The 15,035-nt window shown below is 29.7% G+C and overlaps 3 protein-coding genes across 16 annotated transcripts in view; 1 reads left to right on the forward strand and 2 right to left on the reverse strand.

Annotated features, from left to right (window-relative positions):
• Nucleotides 1–3,125, forward strand: part of LOC129615233 (dual 3',5'-cyclic-AMP and -GMP phosphodiesterase 11-like) — a 31,383-nt gene extending 28,258 nt beyond the window's left edge. For 5 of the 10 annotated variants that reach the window (XM_055530342.1, XM_055530341.1, XM_055530347.1 and 2 more), the window contains 5 exons: nt 481–590; nt 643–831; nt 907–1,126; nt 1,710–1,793; nt 1,862–3,125. In XM_055530342.1, coding sequence (XP_055386317.1) covers nt 481–590; nt 643–831; nt 907–1,126; nt 1,710–1,793; nt 1,862–2,725 — 1,467 coding nt within the window. In that variant the 3' untranslated portion in view covers nt 2,726–3,125. The remainder of the gene's footprint in view (nt 1–480; nt 591–642; nt 832–906; nt 1,127–1,709; nt 1,794–1,861) is intronic. The other 5 variants (XM_055530351.1, XM_055530349.1, XM_055530350.1 and 2 more) reach the window with 2 other exon arrangements.
• A 339-nt stretch (nt 3,126–3,464) lies between these two features.
• On the reverse strand, nt 3,465–6,862 carry LOC129615148 (pre-mRNA-processing factor 40 homolog A). 5 transcript variants are annotated; one of them, XM_055530232.1, is made up of 8 exons: nt 6,634–6,862; nt 6,111–6,538; nt 5,777–6,057; nt 4,659–5,722; nt 4,292–4,603; nt 4,170–4,229; nt 3,977–4,063; nt 3,465–3,915 (listed from the first exon to the last, which is right to left on the reverse strand). In XM_055530232.1, exons 2-8 carry the CDS (start codon nt 6,512–6,514, stop codon nt 3,631–3,633), a joined length of 2,493 nt encoding a protein of 830 aa, XP_055386207.1. In that variant the 5' UTR covers nt 6,515–6,538; nt 6,634–6,862; the 3' UTR covers nt 3,465–3,630. The 5 variants fall into 5 exon arrangements, with proteins under 5 accessions (XP_055386207.1, XP_055386205.1, XP_055386206.1 ...); XM_055530230.1 differs by having other exon boundaries at nt 4,659–6,057; nt 6,640–6,862; XM_055530231.1 differs by having other exon boundaries at nt 4,659–6,057; nt 6,111–6,557; nt 6,640–6,862.
• A 1,534-nt stretch (nt 6,863–8,396) lies between these two features.
• LOC129615014 (protein brunelleschi) lies at nt 8,397–13,595 on the reverse strand. The gene is made up of 10 exons (XM_055530054.1): nt 13,083–13,595; nt 12,623–13,024; nt 11,310–12,541; nt 10,944–11,187; nt 10,230–10,889; nt 9,814–10,168; nt 9,549–9,748; nt 9,311–9,496; nt 9,039–9,246; nt 8,397–8,976 (listed from the first exon to the last, which is right to left on the reverse strand). The coding sequence occupies exons 1-10, from the start codon at nt 13,273–13,275 to the stop codon at nt 8,595–8,597; spliced, it is 4,062 nt and encodes a 1,353-aa protein (XP_055386029.1). The 5' UTR covers nt 13,276–13,595; the 3' UTR covers nt 8,397–8,594.
• Nucleotides 13,596–15,035: the final 1,440 nt, after the last annotated feature.

Raw genomic sequence — 15,035 nt, forward strand, 5'->3', positions numbered from 1 at the left:
GTTCAGCACACTTGCATTTTGAAATTTTAATTAAATTCATTAATTTAACGTATTTAATGCTGGATGCAAAAAAAATTAGTTGTTTTTTTCTAAATGTATTTATATTTAAAAGCTAAAGTAAATTTGTTAGAGGTCTGGTATATTGATAATTATTTTTATTCCAAAATGAATTAAAAACTAGTTAGTTCCTTCAAAATCTATTTTGTCCATTAAGCATTCGACAAAATATTAAATATTAGTAAATTGGTATAAAGAACGTTACCACATTCTTGCTTTGTTATGTAATATGGATAAATAAAAATCTAATTATTTAATTTTAATTGAATTTAAGTAATAAAAATTTATATACAAAATTTCGTAAATATTATTCCGAAATATATCTTCAAAAATATAATTACATATTTTTAAAATTTTTTGCATCTATTATTACAAACCTATGCATCTATTATAACAAACCTATGTCTAACAAAAATTTAATAGGCTACACAATGGTGGAAAATTTTTGGAGAAATAGAGTGCCTTGCTTTAATAATTGGCTGTTTGTGTCACGACTTAGATCATCGGGGGACCAATAACTCATTTCAAATTAAGTAAATAAATCGTTTTTATTGGATAGCAACATTTAAATCATTGATTTTGCAGAGCATCCTCACCATTGGCCCGATTATATTCAACTTCAACTATGGAGCATCATCATTTTGATCAGTGTTTGATGATACTAAATAGCCCTGGTAACCAAATTTTATCGAATTTATCATCAGAAGATTATAGTCGTGTGATATATGTTCTTGAGGATGCCATCCTGTCGACTGATTTAGCAGTATATTTTAGGTATAAAAAAAAATTATTTTATACAATAAAAATAAATGGGTTGTTTAAATTCTTTATTCCTTTTACCTTTCATAGGAAACGTGGACCATTTTTAAACTATGTTGCAGAGAAACCTGTTAGCTACTGGTACGATGATGAACCTCGGGCTCTTTTAAGAGCAATGAGTATGACTGTATGTGATCTATCAGCTATCACAAAGCCATGGGAAATCGAAAAAAGAATAGCTGATTTAGTTACGTCAGAATTTTTCGAACAGGGTGATATGGAGAAGGAAAAACTAAATATTACACCAATTGTAAGAAAAAATATAAATATTTTCAAAATAAATTTTTTTATTTGTTTAAAGATTTTAAAAGTTTAAGCAAACGGACAAGTAAGTTAAAGCATAATTTATCTCACAGTTGAAGAGCTAATGTTACTGATTTAACTCGATTTTAATTAGATTTTAAATAAATATCTATACAAAATTTGTACTTACAATTTAAAAAAAAATGGAGCAATTAATAAGTAACATAGATACGAAGAGTATCTATGGTAAATCAATACCAAAGCAGCCAGTTAAGATATTATAAGTAAGACAGCAAAAATTTACCTTAAATGTTTTATGCACAATATTCAAAAATTGCGAAAATTGTTGAATCAATACAATTATATGTATTTTTTAAAAAGGTCAAAAATATACATATAAGTTAATGTTTAATCAAACGAAACGTGTACATACATGTATTTCATGTTACAATTGAAATAAAATTAATTGCACTTAGTCCAATTTGCTAAAATACTTTCAAAGTCTAATTAATTTTTATATAAAAAACTATTAAGAATTATGAATTTGTTTACTTAAACAATTATTATTTCAATTATATAATTTCTGGCAGGATATAATGAACAGAGAAAAAGAAGATCAACTACCTATGATGCAAGTTGGTTTTATAGAATCAATATGTATTCCATTATATGATGTAATATTAAGAAAATATACTTTATATTTCTAAAACTATTCAAATATGTATAAGAAATATCTTTGTAGGCCTTTGCAAAACTATCAGACAAACTTGAACCGTTGGTGGAAGGAGTGCGAGTCAACCGAAAACATTGGCTAGAATTAGCTGAAAAAGTACAAAAAGCTAATAAAAATGAAGGTACCCAGAGCTATGATGATCATAATGATGACGATTATGACGAAAAAGATGAAGACGAAGGCTCTGACAACACTATGGATAGTGATAATGCAACATTACAGAAACAATATTCAAATAATGAAACTAAATCACAAAATACAGAAAGCATTAATTCAACACAAACAACAAATGACCGAATGCAATTTTGTCCAGAAATTTTAAATTCCAGAAAATCAATGGAAAAATTGAATAATCGTAAAAATGTGCAGAATGCGACAAATTCTCGAAATGTTTCATTTTTAGCGCCAACAAATCTACTTATACCACGCAGTGATAATGTGTCACAAAAAAATCATCAACGTCAAATTCTTAACCGATATAATATCAGTGAACACAAACATCCTAAAAATTCTGAAAAAGATTTATACATTTATAAAAATTGTAACTTTTCTTTACCAGATACAAGATATAATGGAAAATTCAATAACAATTCTAAAAATAATAAATATATAATTAAACAGCATTATAGATCTTCTTCTCCAGAAATATCAACTGATAATTTTACAAATGGCAATATAATAACAGATAGCGACAAGATACCAAAAATCGTTGGACAATTAAATAATACAGACTCTGAATCTTTATATAATAAATTAAACAATAATGTTATACAAAATAATGGAAGTTGTGACAACATCGTAAATTCAATTATAGATTCATCGTTAATTAATGGTAATCAATATTCAAATGCGCATACTTTTTTTAATAAATAGAACAATAAAAACAAATTAAAGAATAAGATTAATAAAAAATCAAGATAAAACGCACTTTTAGATAAATTTTCATAACTGTAGATCTATTGCCAAACAATATTTAATTGCAAATTATTCTATTGCAAAATCAATAAAGTAAAATGAAAAAGCTAAGTGATTGTAATTGGGAATTACAACTTGAACATAATAAAAGTCTGGAAAGAAATATTCATCAACTATAACATTTTCCAATCTTTTGTACTAGATAAACTGAGTCAAAGTAAAATTTAGTTGTAAATTATCATATTCTTAATGTAATGAAGATTTTTATAACTGTAATTTTGTATGTAATTGTAATGTAAATATAAAAATTAAAATAAATAAGAATATTTTCATAATTTGTAAACTCTACTAATCGCCAAAAAAATGTTGTCAATGCTTTACTATAAATGAAGACAAGTCACTAAAAAGGATTCACTGATTATTTTAAAAAAAAAAGAACGCTTCATCTAAATGAAGTAAAGTGAATTCGGATAAAGGATTGAAAAAAATGTAAAAATTATGGTTAAACCTCTCACAACCTTAATTCGAACAGTAAAAAGATTCATAAAAGAATAATAGAACAAGAATCTCGATTTTTATAAAAATGGTCAATACTACTATATTTCTACCAAAAATATTCATATTGAAAATCTAGACTAAATTATATATTATGTTTGTTTTAAAATATAAGGATAAATTATTAGTTAAATAAGAATTTAGAATTTTTATTTATCATTTTTAATTTCTCTAGAATGAAAATCAATTTTTTTAATTAGAGCAATTTTAAACTTATCTATATTTTGACAAAATTTTAAATTTTCTTCGTCGGTATAAAAACTCATTTTTCTTTTCGCTAATAATCTATTATGTGATAAGTTTTAGTATCAATCTTCCATTTGTTCATTTAATTGAGCTAAAAGTGCAGCTCGTTTGGATTCTAATTCACTTTCATTCAAAATATCATCATGACCATTTTTGGGTGAACTTATTACATCATATTCTTTATCTGATACGCTACTATGTGTCAAAATTGAAGGTGATCGACGTTTTTCTTTACGCTTCTTTTCCTTCTTTTTCTTTTTGTGTGAAATTATTAAAGTTTTAGGACTTTCCAGCGGGATAGATAACTCTGAAGCGTCTTGAGCGCGATGATCAGACTCGTAAGATGGCTAAAATAAAATATATTTATTAGAATTTTATAACATCATTACATTAATACTAATCATTTACAGAAGGGGAAATTCTTTTGTGCTTCTTCTTTTTCTTCTTTTTTGAAGTTTTCTCGCTGGTCATACTGCCGCTACTAAAGCTGGAACGCTGCAATATTTAATATAAAAATACGAAAATAATATCAAATTCATAATAACTAAATGATTATCAAATTACAACTTAGCCAAATATAATAGTGTAATATTATACTTACTGAATGTGATCTTGAATATTTTTTCTTTCTTTTTTCTTTTTCGATATCTGATTCCTCATCCTGTCGAAATAATTTCATTTACAAAAATATCTATACGTATGCATTTAAGTAATAAAAAATACCATTGATTTCGAACTAGACCTCGTTCTTTTTTTGTGCTTCTTGTTTTTCTTAGACCTGCGAGATCTAGAGTGGTGATGAGTACAGGAATCTTCACTTTCTTTAATAAAATCATTCCAAACTTTTTCAACTGAACCAATTTCTTTTTCATACTTTTCGAAAAGTTCCAAATTATCTACTAACTTTTTTGCAACCATTTCATATGGCTCCAGAATTGAAATGCCAGATTCTAACCAAATGTTTTTAAATTCTAATTCCATTTTGCGTATTCTTTTATTTTCTTCTTTGATTCTTTCTTTTTCAGTTACTTCAGCCTAAAGTATAAAAGGAAAACTTGTATATCTGCAATTAGATTTTGTTTTTTGTTACCTTTTCAAGTAAAGAATTGTAAGTTAATTTAACATTTCCTGCATCCAAAGAAGCGGAACGCTTATCTTCACATACTATGGTAGCAAAATCCTCAAACGTAGTTTTAACCTGTACAGTAAATCCCTTTTCTCTTAAAATTTCCTTAATAATCTTTTTCTCATCATGAAACCGAGCCTTTAAGTCTTCAACATAAAATTTAAATAAATCTAAAGGAGTGGAACCATTTTGTCCCAACATTGCTGAAAATCTTAAATCGGAAGATATTATGGGATATAATTCCACCCATAAACTCATAGATGTTAATTTGCCTTCTTCATGTAATGAATCTAAAAGAGTTAAGAATCCATCCCTATTTTTTCTTTGTTGCCTTTTATTTCTCTTTTTTTCACGTTCTTTCTCTTCCACTTCTTCTTTTTCTAACATTCTTATATGTTGTTCAAAAACGATTAGTGCATCCTCCTTATCCATACCCAACAAGTTAACATCATTCTTGAAATCAGAATTTTCCAGTAGCATTACTTGTGCCTCAGACCAAGTAGTCTGGTAAGTTATAGAAGTCATGTTTTCCAATAACTCCCCTAAGACTTTCATATTACGCTTTTTCATAACTCTTGATTCTTCTTTTTCTTTTTTTACTAAATTGAATACACAATCTTCATAAATATCTCGACGATCATTTTCAGGAACCGACGACCAAAGTTTCATATTTCCAAACATTTCCTCGCATTTGTAATATTTAATGGTTGAATTCATTTTTTCTGTAGTCATCAGAAATTCTTCCAAATCTTCCTTTGCTTTCTTAGCTCTTAAACGGGATTCTTCCTTCTCATCTTTTTGTTTTTGCGTTTTGTAAGCATTAAAAGCTTGCTTTTTTTCATTTAGATTTTTGAAGGCGCCATATTTTGGATCTTTAGAAATAATTTTAACACACTGATCCCAGTTTGCATTCGAAGGAACATTTTTTTCTTTGAGTAAATCTTTGAAAGCTTCAATAGCTTCTTTTTTATCTTTAAATGTCATAACAACAGAAGTATCATCAGACACGGACGTCGAAATCTTCTTAGCTGAAATTACGTTACGTTTATTCTCATTTTCAAAGTTAGTGAAATTAAGTTTACGCTCTTCTTTTTTCACAGGTGCTTCAGTGGCTGGCATTTCAATAGCTGCCAAAGTGGCTGCCATACTTGCTTCAAGAGCTGAAGAAGAATTCTCTGCGCTTCCTGGAGTATTAGGTGCTGGGGAAATAGCAGAATCTGGCGTAGAAATTTTAGGAGTAACCGGTGCAGAACCAATATTGGTAGGTGGGATCACAACAGTGGGTGGAATTATACCAGGCAATATTAAACCACCCATAGATGAAGAGGTCATTGCTGCTACAGCCTTTGCAGCGGCTGCGGCTCTAAAAGTAAAATTTAAGTAGTTTTTTAATTTTAAAATAATTTTTATTCTTACTCTTCTGCCTTGACTTTGGCTTGCATTTCTATATATTCGGGAGGAGCTTCCCATTTTGACTCTTTTGTATTTATATTATGATAGTATACTTTTCCAGTATCTGACCGATATTCTTTCCACGGGCATGCCGATATGATTTTCTCAATTGGAGTTTTTAATTCATCTGGTTTTTCCCAAGAGCTTTGTTTTGTAACATTATTATAATAATATATACGACCTGTTTCTGGTACTTTATGTTCACTCCATTCACAATTGGATGTTGATATGGTTGAAAAAGGAGATATTTCAGGCGGAGCTCCAAATCCAGGCGGCGGCACGCTAAATGGTGGAATCATAGCCGGGAATCCCATTGCTGGGGGCGGCACACCGGGTATGCCGGGAGGAACTCCTGGCGGAAGATTCATTTATGGACTTATACCTTTACAAACCTGTGACATTAATAAAAAACTAATATATAAAACGTATATTCTAAAAACCTGCATGAAATTTCTTTTATTTTCAAAATAAAACATTTTTTTCTTACTATAACCTGCTTGTCTTCAGCAAATTTCCAAATTCCTTCCCCCGTTGTTTAATTGCTCAAGTAAATGTTTTTGATCCTTTTCTAATTGAAAATTTGAAAATATCAATAATTTGAATTTAAACATTCATGTAAAACAAAGCTAATGTCTGTAATTATAGACCGATTTTTTCGCAAACATTTTAACTTCTCAACTAAATTTCTTTTTGTTTTGAATTTATTTATTACAGCATATGCGTCCAAGTTGATTTGACATATTATCAAAACGCCTGAAATGTCATTATGGTTAATACGCGTATGACCAAATTTCTAGAATTACAGTATTTTTGCTAACACGTGTACAAGTCCGATATGCGCTTATCAAAAAAAATTAGTTTTATGTATCGATAGAAATATTTACCACGGAAATTTTTAAAGTTTCATACAGAAGTTTAATATATTTTTATATTAATATATTTGTACAAATTCGAGAATGCCGGCGCGACAATATCTGACTATAATATGGTACCGTTTTTTTTTACAGATATGATTGTCATTTTATTTTTTTTACAGATATGAGGTTACTATATCAGATATAACTATTTGGTTCATTATTAAGTTATGAAAAATTAAGAATTATTAAAAATTATTCAAATTTCTTTCGACATTGTTTATTATTGTTAGCTAATCTAAAACTGGAAGCCTAGCTGTAATTCAATTTTGGGAGGAAAATGAATTTTGAACAGGCAGTCTATGTTTCGTATGCCTATTTTATTAAAGAGATCAAAATCATATTTAAAGAGGTTTAATAACATCCAAAGTTGTCAAAAGCACTTTAAACTGTATTAAGTTGAACGTTTTTTTTACATTAAAAATAATAAATGGTTTTTATGTGTAATTAACTGTTTATTCAGCAGTACGATAAAAACTTTTCTAAAAATGCATGCCACTAACGTCGAACTCGATCAAAAAAACGCTAGTTGAAGTAAATTAAATTATTGAACCAATTGATACCCATCCCCTACGTTTTGCAGTATGACGTCGTCGCTGTGTTTTAATTATTTCACTTTATACTTCGCAGTTGCCATTCAAATGACGTCTAGTGCTTCAATTGAAAGCAAAGTACCGATGCTACCTAGAACATACATATAGATTCTTATATATGTACATAGTTACATTATTTGTACATAAAACATTTTTATCTAAAATGTACACAAATGTTTATTTATGCTTATTATTGAATATTTTTTGGAACGTATATTTTCTTAAGGATAAATTATAATATAGTGAAAGTAAGCAAACGTAAGAAATTTCAGAACGATTTTGATTCTAAATAATTTTCTAAAACATAAAAAAATCGCGTTTTTCATATGTCAATTTTCGAAAGTATGGTGCAGCCAAATGTGCATGAAAAGAATATGATCAGTTTTCATAAGCTAGTCTATCAGTGGCAAGTAGAATCATCTTGGTTAACCTCATGAAAGACTATTTTGGCTACAGAAGCAATTGATAAACTGGCAGAAATATCCACGTATTGGCGTATCCACGTATCCACGGTTCTCAACGTTAGGGCAAATATAACTTTTTGTTTGCATTTAGTCGAAACATGTATTGCATTTGTAAATTACGAAAACAATTTTATACTAATTGAAATTCCCTTTAGAAAAGTTAAATTTCGTAATATATAATAATCATTAAAGTATCTATTCATAATTTTGTTCTCCATTTCATACAAAAAAAAAAAGAAAATATATTCAGATTTTTTGAATTACAGTGAAATTCTAAACTCTTTAAATAAAAAAATACTTGCATATTTTATTTATTTAACACTAATCAATAAAGCAACAACTGACAATGTCTTAGAAATTTTCTTAACTTTTTAAATAAAATCTAAGCAATATTTGCTGGACCATAAGAGTTTTTGAATTTTTTTATAACGTAGCTTATGTTAGTAGATTTATTTATTGAGTAAATTAGCAACCACGTTAAACACCTTCTATTACAGTAATTTCTACTGGTGGAATGAACTTCCAAACATGTTGATTTTGATCAAAATTATTATTATTAAGGCCAACAAGCGCATCTGCATAATTTTGTACATTACACGATTCAATATTAGATGATCCCAATGATGAACTATAGCTAGGAAGATTTCGTTGTAGTGAGTTTGTTAAATTGTTACCAGCAGTGCCAATGTTTTCTTTTATTTGATGTGACTGTTGAGGTAGTAACGAATTGGAGTTCATTACATTTGATATTGGCAAAGATCTACATTGCAAGTTTGCTTTGAATCGCCCTGGAGTAAAAAATACAACCGAGCAATCATGATCGATAGTGTTATTTTTGTCTAATATTGGGATTACAATTCTAAAATATTAAATAAAAATACTCTGAAAGGCTATAAAAATATATTTTGTATATGTACTTACTGATTTGCTCCTGTCATCATGACCCTGGTTTCTAAATGATAGCTATGTACGCCGTTTTGATAATCTTGATAGAACTGTATCGTTAAAGCTAAATGATGTAATGGTGATTGAGACTGATTTCCAACTTCAATATGTAGTGAAACACACTCTCCAGCAGAGCACACGAACTCAGATTGAGGTTGAATGACAGTATTATTGAACATAACATCTTTATAACGTTAAAAAAAAAAAATAAACCAACTTTTTTAAGTAAAACAACTTAGAGAACTTACTCCATTGAAGAGGAGCAACAGTAATTAAATCGATCATACTGTTTGTTAATCTAATTCCTTTTAATGAAGCCACACCTTGCGTTTCAGTTCCAGTCAATGTCCAACTTAAATTTACTCTTTCAGATATGTGATTTGAACAAATTCTTTCCGTGATTTCTCCTTGAGTGGGCATGATTAAAATTGCGCCTAAAAATTCGTATTTTAAACAAAATTTCTTCAAAAATATATTAACATCTACCGCTATCACAGTTTGCACTATTTTTTTCTATTTCTGCAACATCATCAGATAATCTTTCCAAGGAACATCTATCTACTGGTATCGGAACGCGACAGCTTTCTTTTGCTTCTATCAAAATGTTTTTATTACTAGTGTAATTCAATGACATTTCTTGGTTTGTTAAATTTGAAATATCTAGCACCAAATAGAATTGCGAAGCCCTTTAAATTAAAAGGTTTATTAACGAGTTATCTTTTTAAATTTTTTATTCTTCTTAAACTCTTACGTTTCAGCCGGTAAAACATCCCAGCCAGTTAATTGCACGCTAGGTAAGAGCTCCAAAACAAACGATATAGCACATTGTCTGCAATAGCCATCTTGCATTGCTTTTCCGCCAGAGTATCTAAGTTGCAGTTGAGCTTCTATGATTTGACCGTTTGCAACTGCTAGAGGAGGCAAGGCAGCTAAAGAAGTGTGCCCACCTAAACCAATTGTGCTTGAATTTGATGAACGAAAACTGGAGTTTGTATCAGTTTTTCTGCCAACGATTTGATGTACAGGTGAGCTTACCCGACTGGGTAGACTAGCATGACCCGATGAAAGTGCTGAATAACTCAAACTTTGTGGTCCACCATTTAAATCTATAAAACAAAAGAATGTATTTGATGCCAAATTTATTTTTTAAACAAAAAATTAAATTACCTACTATGTTCGCTGTTTGACTAGATATTGGACACAAAAAATCTGCCTCACCATATATTAGCAAAGGAAATTCAATAGAAGAATTTGGCGCTATAGGTAATTTAGATTGTACCAAGTTTTGGTCAACATTGAAAATCTTTTTCAATAAATCATTGTCTACATTTGAATGCAATGATAATTCCAAATGTTCTATGGGAATCATGCTATCATTTTTTAAAGTTATGATACACTCACTTTTTTCACCCTTATAAATTGTTAATGCAGCAGATGTTATAACACAATTCGAGTTTGATAATGAACTAAATGTGGCCGTTTTAGGTAATGAAGTTTGTGCAGTAATTTTTGGCAAAGTAGGTATTACTTCAACCACATAATTAGCAGGGAAAAGACGATCCTTCATATGCTTCAAACGGCAATTGGATTTAACTCCCAAAGTATGAGTGCTATACCCTTGTATTTCTAAATTACCAGATTCAAGGGGAGTACCGTGTAACGTTATTTGTGTTGTGACATCTGGTTGCAGGACAACTGTTTGTGGCAACGATTCAAAAACTATTCCCGCAGTGAGAAGTCGCATATCACTAACTGTCAATTCAAATGGCAGGGTGTTTTTTAGTTTTAAGGTAACTTCAGATAGTTCATTTTGAACCCAAAAAAATGCTGAAAGTAAATTTACTTTAAATTATTAACAGAAAAGCTTTGAGCTTTACTTACAAATTTTATTTTCTACTTTCTTCGAAGTTCTTCGATCCAATGAGCTGAAATGAATAGGAGTGAACAAGAATGGTCCACTGTCTATTTTAGTTATTATAATTTTAAGTGCTCGTAAATGAGCTTGTAATTCGTTTACGAGTAGTTGAGAACAATAGGGAATGTCCGTTAAATTTGCTGGTGGTATTACTATTCCATTTTCCAAAACAAGAGCTACTGGTGACCCCTCACATTGTGCGCTCAAATTCTAAAAATGTATTGTATATATTAAAAAATATAATGCTATATTATAAAAAATTAATATTAGTGAGAAGACTCAAATTAAAAAAAAAAACTTAATTGCAGAAAGATTAAATTATATGTATTTACCTGCAGTTGAAGAGCCATTTCCTTCTGTTCACTTGAAGACATGTTTTTCCATTGAGTCTGGAGTAGGTATGTCATGTGTCTTGTAGCTAGTGCTGAGTGACCTAAGCGTTTTGCGGCCATAATTAATTGCTGCAATAAATCAATTTGCAACATAGGCCATCCTGAGGCATTATTAATAACCTCTAATGGATCCAAACTTAGCATGTACCCAGGGAAACACTCTAACATCAAACGATAGCTTTGTGACCAGTCTGGGGTTGGGTTTCCTTGCGCTACATGTTTCCATGCAGCTAATCTTTGACAAAATGCAGCTTTTCTTCTATAACCAATTTGTTGATATAAATCTGTAAGAACTTCAAAACGCTTGACTCTGTCAGCTTCAGTCATATTTACATTGATATAAAGAACATTTTGTAAAAACATAACAACATCTAAGTTACGATTTTGTTCAATACAAATTCGGGCAGCTTTAAGAGCTGCTTCGGTCTCAATAATGCCTGCATTTCTATATTTGCTATAGTTAATTATTGCCTTCCGATATTGGTTAATGATTTCATCTGGAGTCAAAAGGTTTACAGGTAAGATAGTGGAATTGGTACCTTTATTTTCCAAATTTCCTGTTACGGTTGTAGATTCCGAAGAAGTGGTAGATGAGTTCGTTAAAATTGAAGATACTGATGACGATGACGATGAATTCGATGCAATGGAATTCTCGAACAAATTTGTTGTTAGATTTTCCTGAGGCGCATCACTTACATGCTCAATAATAACTCTTGATTTTGATGCGAAATCACTTGATCTTCTTCGTCCTACATATGCGTTAAATTTTTGCGGGGAAGTGCCCTCTTGAAGACTGCAATTTCTTTGGAATACTTCGCAATAACGTAGTTTTGGATACAATAATATCGAAGACGTTGAACATAAACCCTCTTCCGCCGCACCTAGCCATAAAGAATCACTTATTGCACGCAGAGTTTCAATGGCTGCATGATATAAATTTAATGCTTCCGAAAGTAAACCAGCCTGTAATGTAAGGTCAGCCAGATTTTTAGTTATGCGACCTATACATCGCTTTCGACTTGTACGAGATTCCATATCAAGTCCGACAAAATCCTTTTTTTCGAATGGTGCCAATAACAGAGGTGCTTTATCTATTTTTTCACACGACCTTTTCAAACGTTTAGATTCCAATATCCAAAAGAGAGAACTGATAAAATCGATCATGTTTTTGTCTAAAAGATGTAAAACGTAAAGTATATGTTTACAAAAAAAAAAATCATAAATGTACACAAAAATTACGTAAGTTGACTCACCTAAATCATTACACACATCATTCTCTTGGTAGAAAAATGCTGCGCTTTTAAAATTCGACGGTGTTGAATATTCGTCTGTTAATGTTTTTTCTTTATTTGATGTCTCGGCTAAGGTTTTCGAAGGAACTGAATCATTTACAACCTCCACGTTTTTCGTTTGAGTATTTTCAGTGCAAGGACCAAAAAAAATTGCTCTTGAATCAAAAAGAGTTTCATTATATTTTACTTTCAGAGATTCATGTAAGCGACAAAGTTCGTTTAACTCAAGTTGAGTATCGAATTTTCCAATTGTAATAAGACCTAATAAACGACGATGAGTTTGAAAGTCACCCCAAAGACTATTTTCTACCGGATAGTCGTGAACGTATCTTATCCATATATCCCGTTGATTACCAAGTGAATCTAATAAGAAAAAAATTAAATAATATACATAGGTGCTTGATTTTTATCTTATTTTTACCAGTTATTTTCACATTATTAATCCGTCGAACACGTTCAAATATTTTCTGCAAAGACCTAGGTTTGGCAGGTCCAATACCTCGTAGTAAAACTAGCAAGCAACTATGGTGAAGTGCATTTTGTTCATAGTCGGGATGAGACACTGTTGGCTCACCACATGTTTGCGATAGCATAATTCCTACACTTGATCTCATTTATTATCAAAGACGAACAAAAAACTTTTGGTATGCCAATTAAAGATGATAATTATAATTCTTTTGATTAAGATCTTTATATCTTACACCATTTTAAATTTAGATTAACTTAATGGTAAATACTCTTTTTACATATTTTAATTTTTGGAATATTCGTTTACACTTTTTTTTTATTGTAGCAGAAAAGTTACGTTAGAGACAAATATTCAATTTTTGCACCAATTCTGACATATGTTATTTTTTAATTTCAATGCCTAAGTTAATTTGTAATTTTAAAAAATAAATAAAATAATTAATAACATCAAAAACCAAAAATTCCAGTTTGACATTAAAATTCTGCTTTGGTTGTCTTTTTAATGCTGACAGATATTTAAATGATTTTAACTCAGTGGTGTACACACTTTAGCGAGAATTCCAGAAATGCCATATTCTATATAATAAATAAACTGAAAATTTGAAATAAAGTAAAACTTAACTTTCAATAGTTATTATATTATTATCTGCTTCTTAAAAAAAAATTAATTTCACTTCGATTTTTATTTGCCATGAAACGAGTGTTACTCCTTTGGCCCAAATACGACAAACGTGGTCTATTTTTCTTCTTTAAATGTTTTTTTGTCCTACGGCCCATTTTTTTTAATTTTGAGAAAATTTAATTTTTTTAATTTTGAGAAATTTGCAATTTTTCCGCATTTAATTGAAAAAAAAAATATGTTTAAAAATGTTATGACTCAACGCTTTCTGAGGTTTAATTAAAATTAGTAGGAAAAATTCGCGAAATTTCTAAACAAAATCTTTTTACAAACTTTATGTAACAGCCCTTAAAAATAAAAAAAACAATTAAATTAAAGTAGTTACGGAGTTTGAAAATTTTTTACTGGACTTTTAAAACAAAAAAAAAATTTAAAAGCAAATGACGTTGATCAATCTTGAAGCGTTAAAGCTTTAAAAAATTTCATTTAAAGACCCTATTTTTCTTGAAACAGACGCAACAATACAACAATGTGAACTATAAAGTAGTTTTCATAAAATGTTGATATTTTAATGAATTATATCAAATTTTACCCATTTCCAATTTGCTAAGATATTATAAGATTAAAGATACCTAAGATTTTTCTTCAGGAAAAACTCTTTTTGTAAATAGTATTTTAATAATAACTTTTTGTAAATGTGTATTTTTTGTACTCAAAAATTGTACATTTTAAAAAGAAGTGATTAGAAAAATAGTACATTTAGCGTCCCATGACCGTTCAATTTTTCACGGTACAGGAGTTTAAAAGATGGTAAAAGTACGTTTAGCAGCACTACTAATTCCTTAAATTTGTCCATCCTCTCTTCTAGGTCGTTTCTCGTCGTTCAGAGCCTGTATTACATTATGAACGGACGGAAGCACAACGTGATTCGTTATTTTGAGGAATTCTGCTGACACATAGATTCTGGGACGCTTTGTTGAGCGCGTGCGGTGTTTGATTTGATTATGAAGGGTAACGACGATTTTATATTCATAGAACTTAGAACCAGGTACTATTTGTGCACTTTTTTCTCGTATTCTCCACTACTCAAAACATTTCTTTTCCACATATTTAAAGAAAAATATAATTTTGTGACATTAATAAAATAAATATAAAATATAAATTATGAATATTGTTATGCAATATTCAAAAAGTAACTTATCTTCTCTTATATTGAAAGCTTCTTAGAATAGACTTCTAGTGCACACTTGAAGCTGCCATATGTGTGGATATTTTATAATAATATAA

Source organism: Condylostylus longicornis, unplaced genomic scaffold (genome assembly GCF_029603195.1).
Source record: "Condylostylus longicornis isolate FDR11 unplaced genomic scaffold, ASM2960319v2 ptg000135l, whole genome shotgun sequence".
Taxonomy (NCBI): domain Eukaryota; kingdom Metazoa; phylum Arthropoda; class Insecta; order Diptera; family Dolichopodidae; genus Condylostylus; species Condylostylus longicornis.

Excerpts from the sequence above, each read along its gene's own strand:
- LOC129615148 (XM_055530230.1), bottom strand. The coding sequence starts at position 6,514 with ATGAATCTTCCGCCAGGAGTTCCTCCCGGCATACCCGGTGTGCCGCCC. Across the intron at positions 4,604-4,658 it reads ACAATTCTTTACTTGAAAAG|GCTGAAGTAACTGAAAAAGA; the intron begins GTAACAAAAAAC and ends TTTATACTTTAG. Across the intron at positions 4,230-4,291 it reads GGTCTAGTTCGAAATCAATG|GATGAGGAATCAGATATCGA; the intron begins GTATTTTTTATT and ends TTATTTCGACAG.
- LOC129615014 (XM_055530054.1), bottom strand. The coding sequence starts at position 13,275 with ATGAGATCAAGTGTAGGAATTATGCTATCGCAAACATGTGGTGAGCCA. Across the intron at positions 9,749-9,813 it reads GATGTTTTACCGGCTGAAAC|GGCTTCGCAATTCTATTTGG; the intron begins GTAAGAGTTTAA and ends TTTAATTTAAAG. Across the intron at positions 9,247-9,310 it reads TGTTGCTCCTCTTCAATGGA|ATGTTATGTTCAATAATACT; the intron begins GTAAGTTCTCTA and ends AACGTTATAAAG.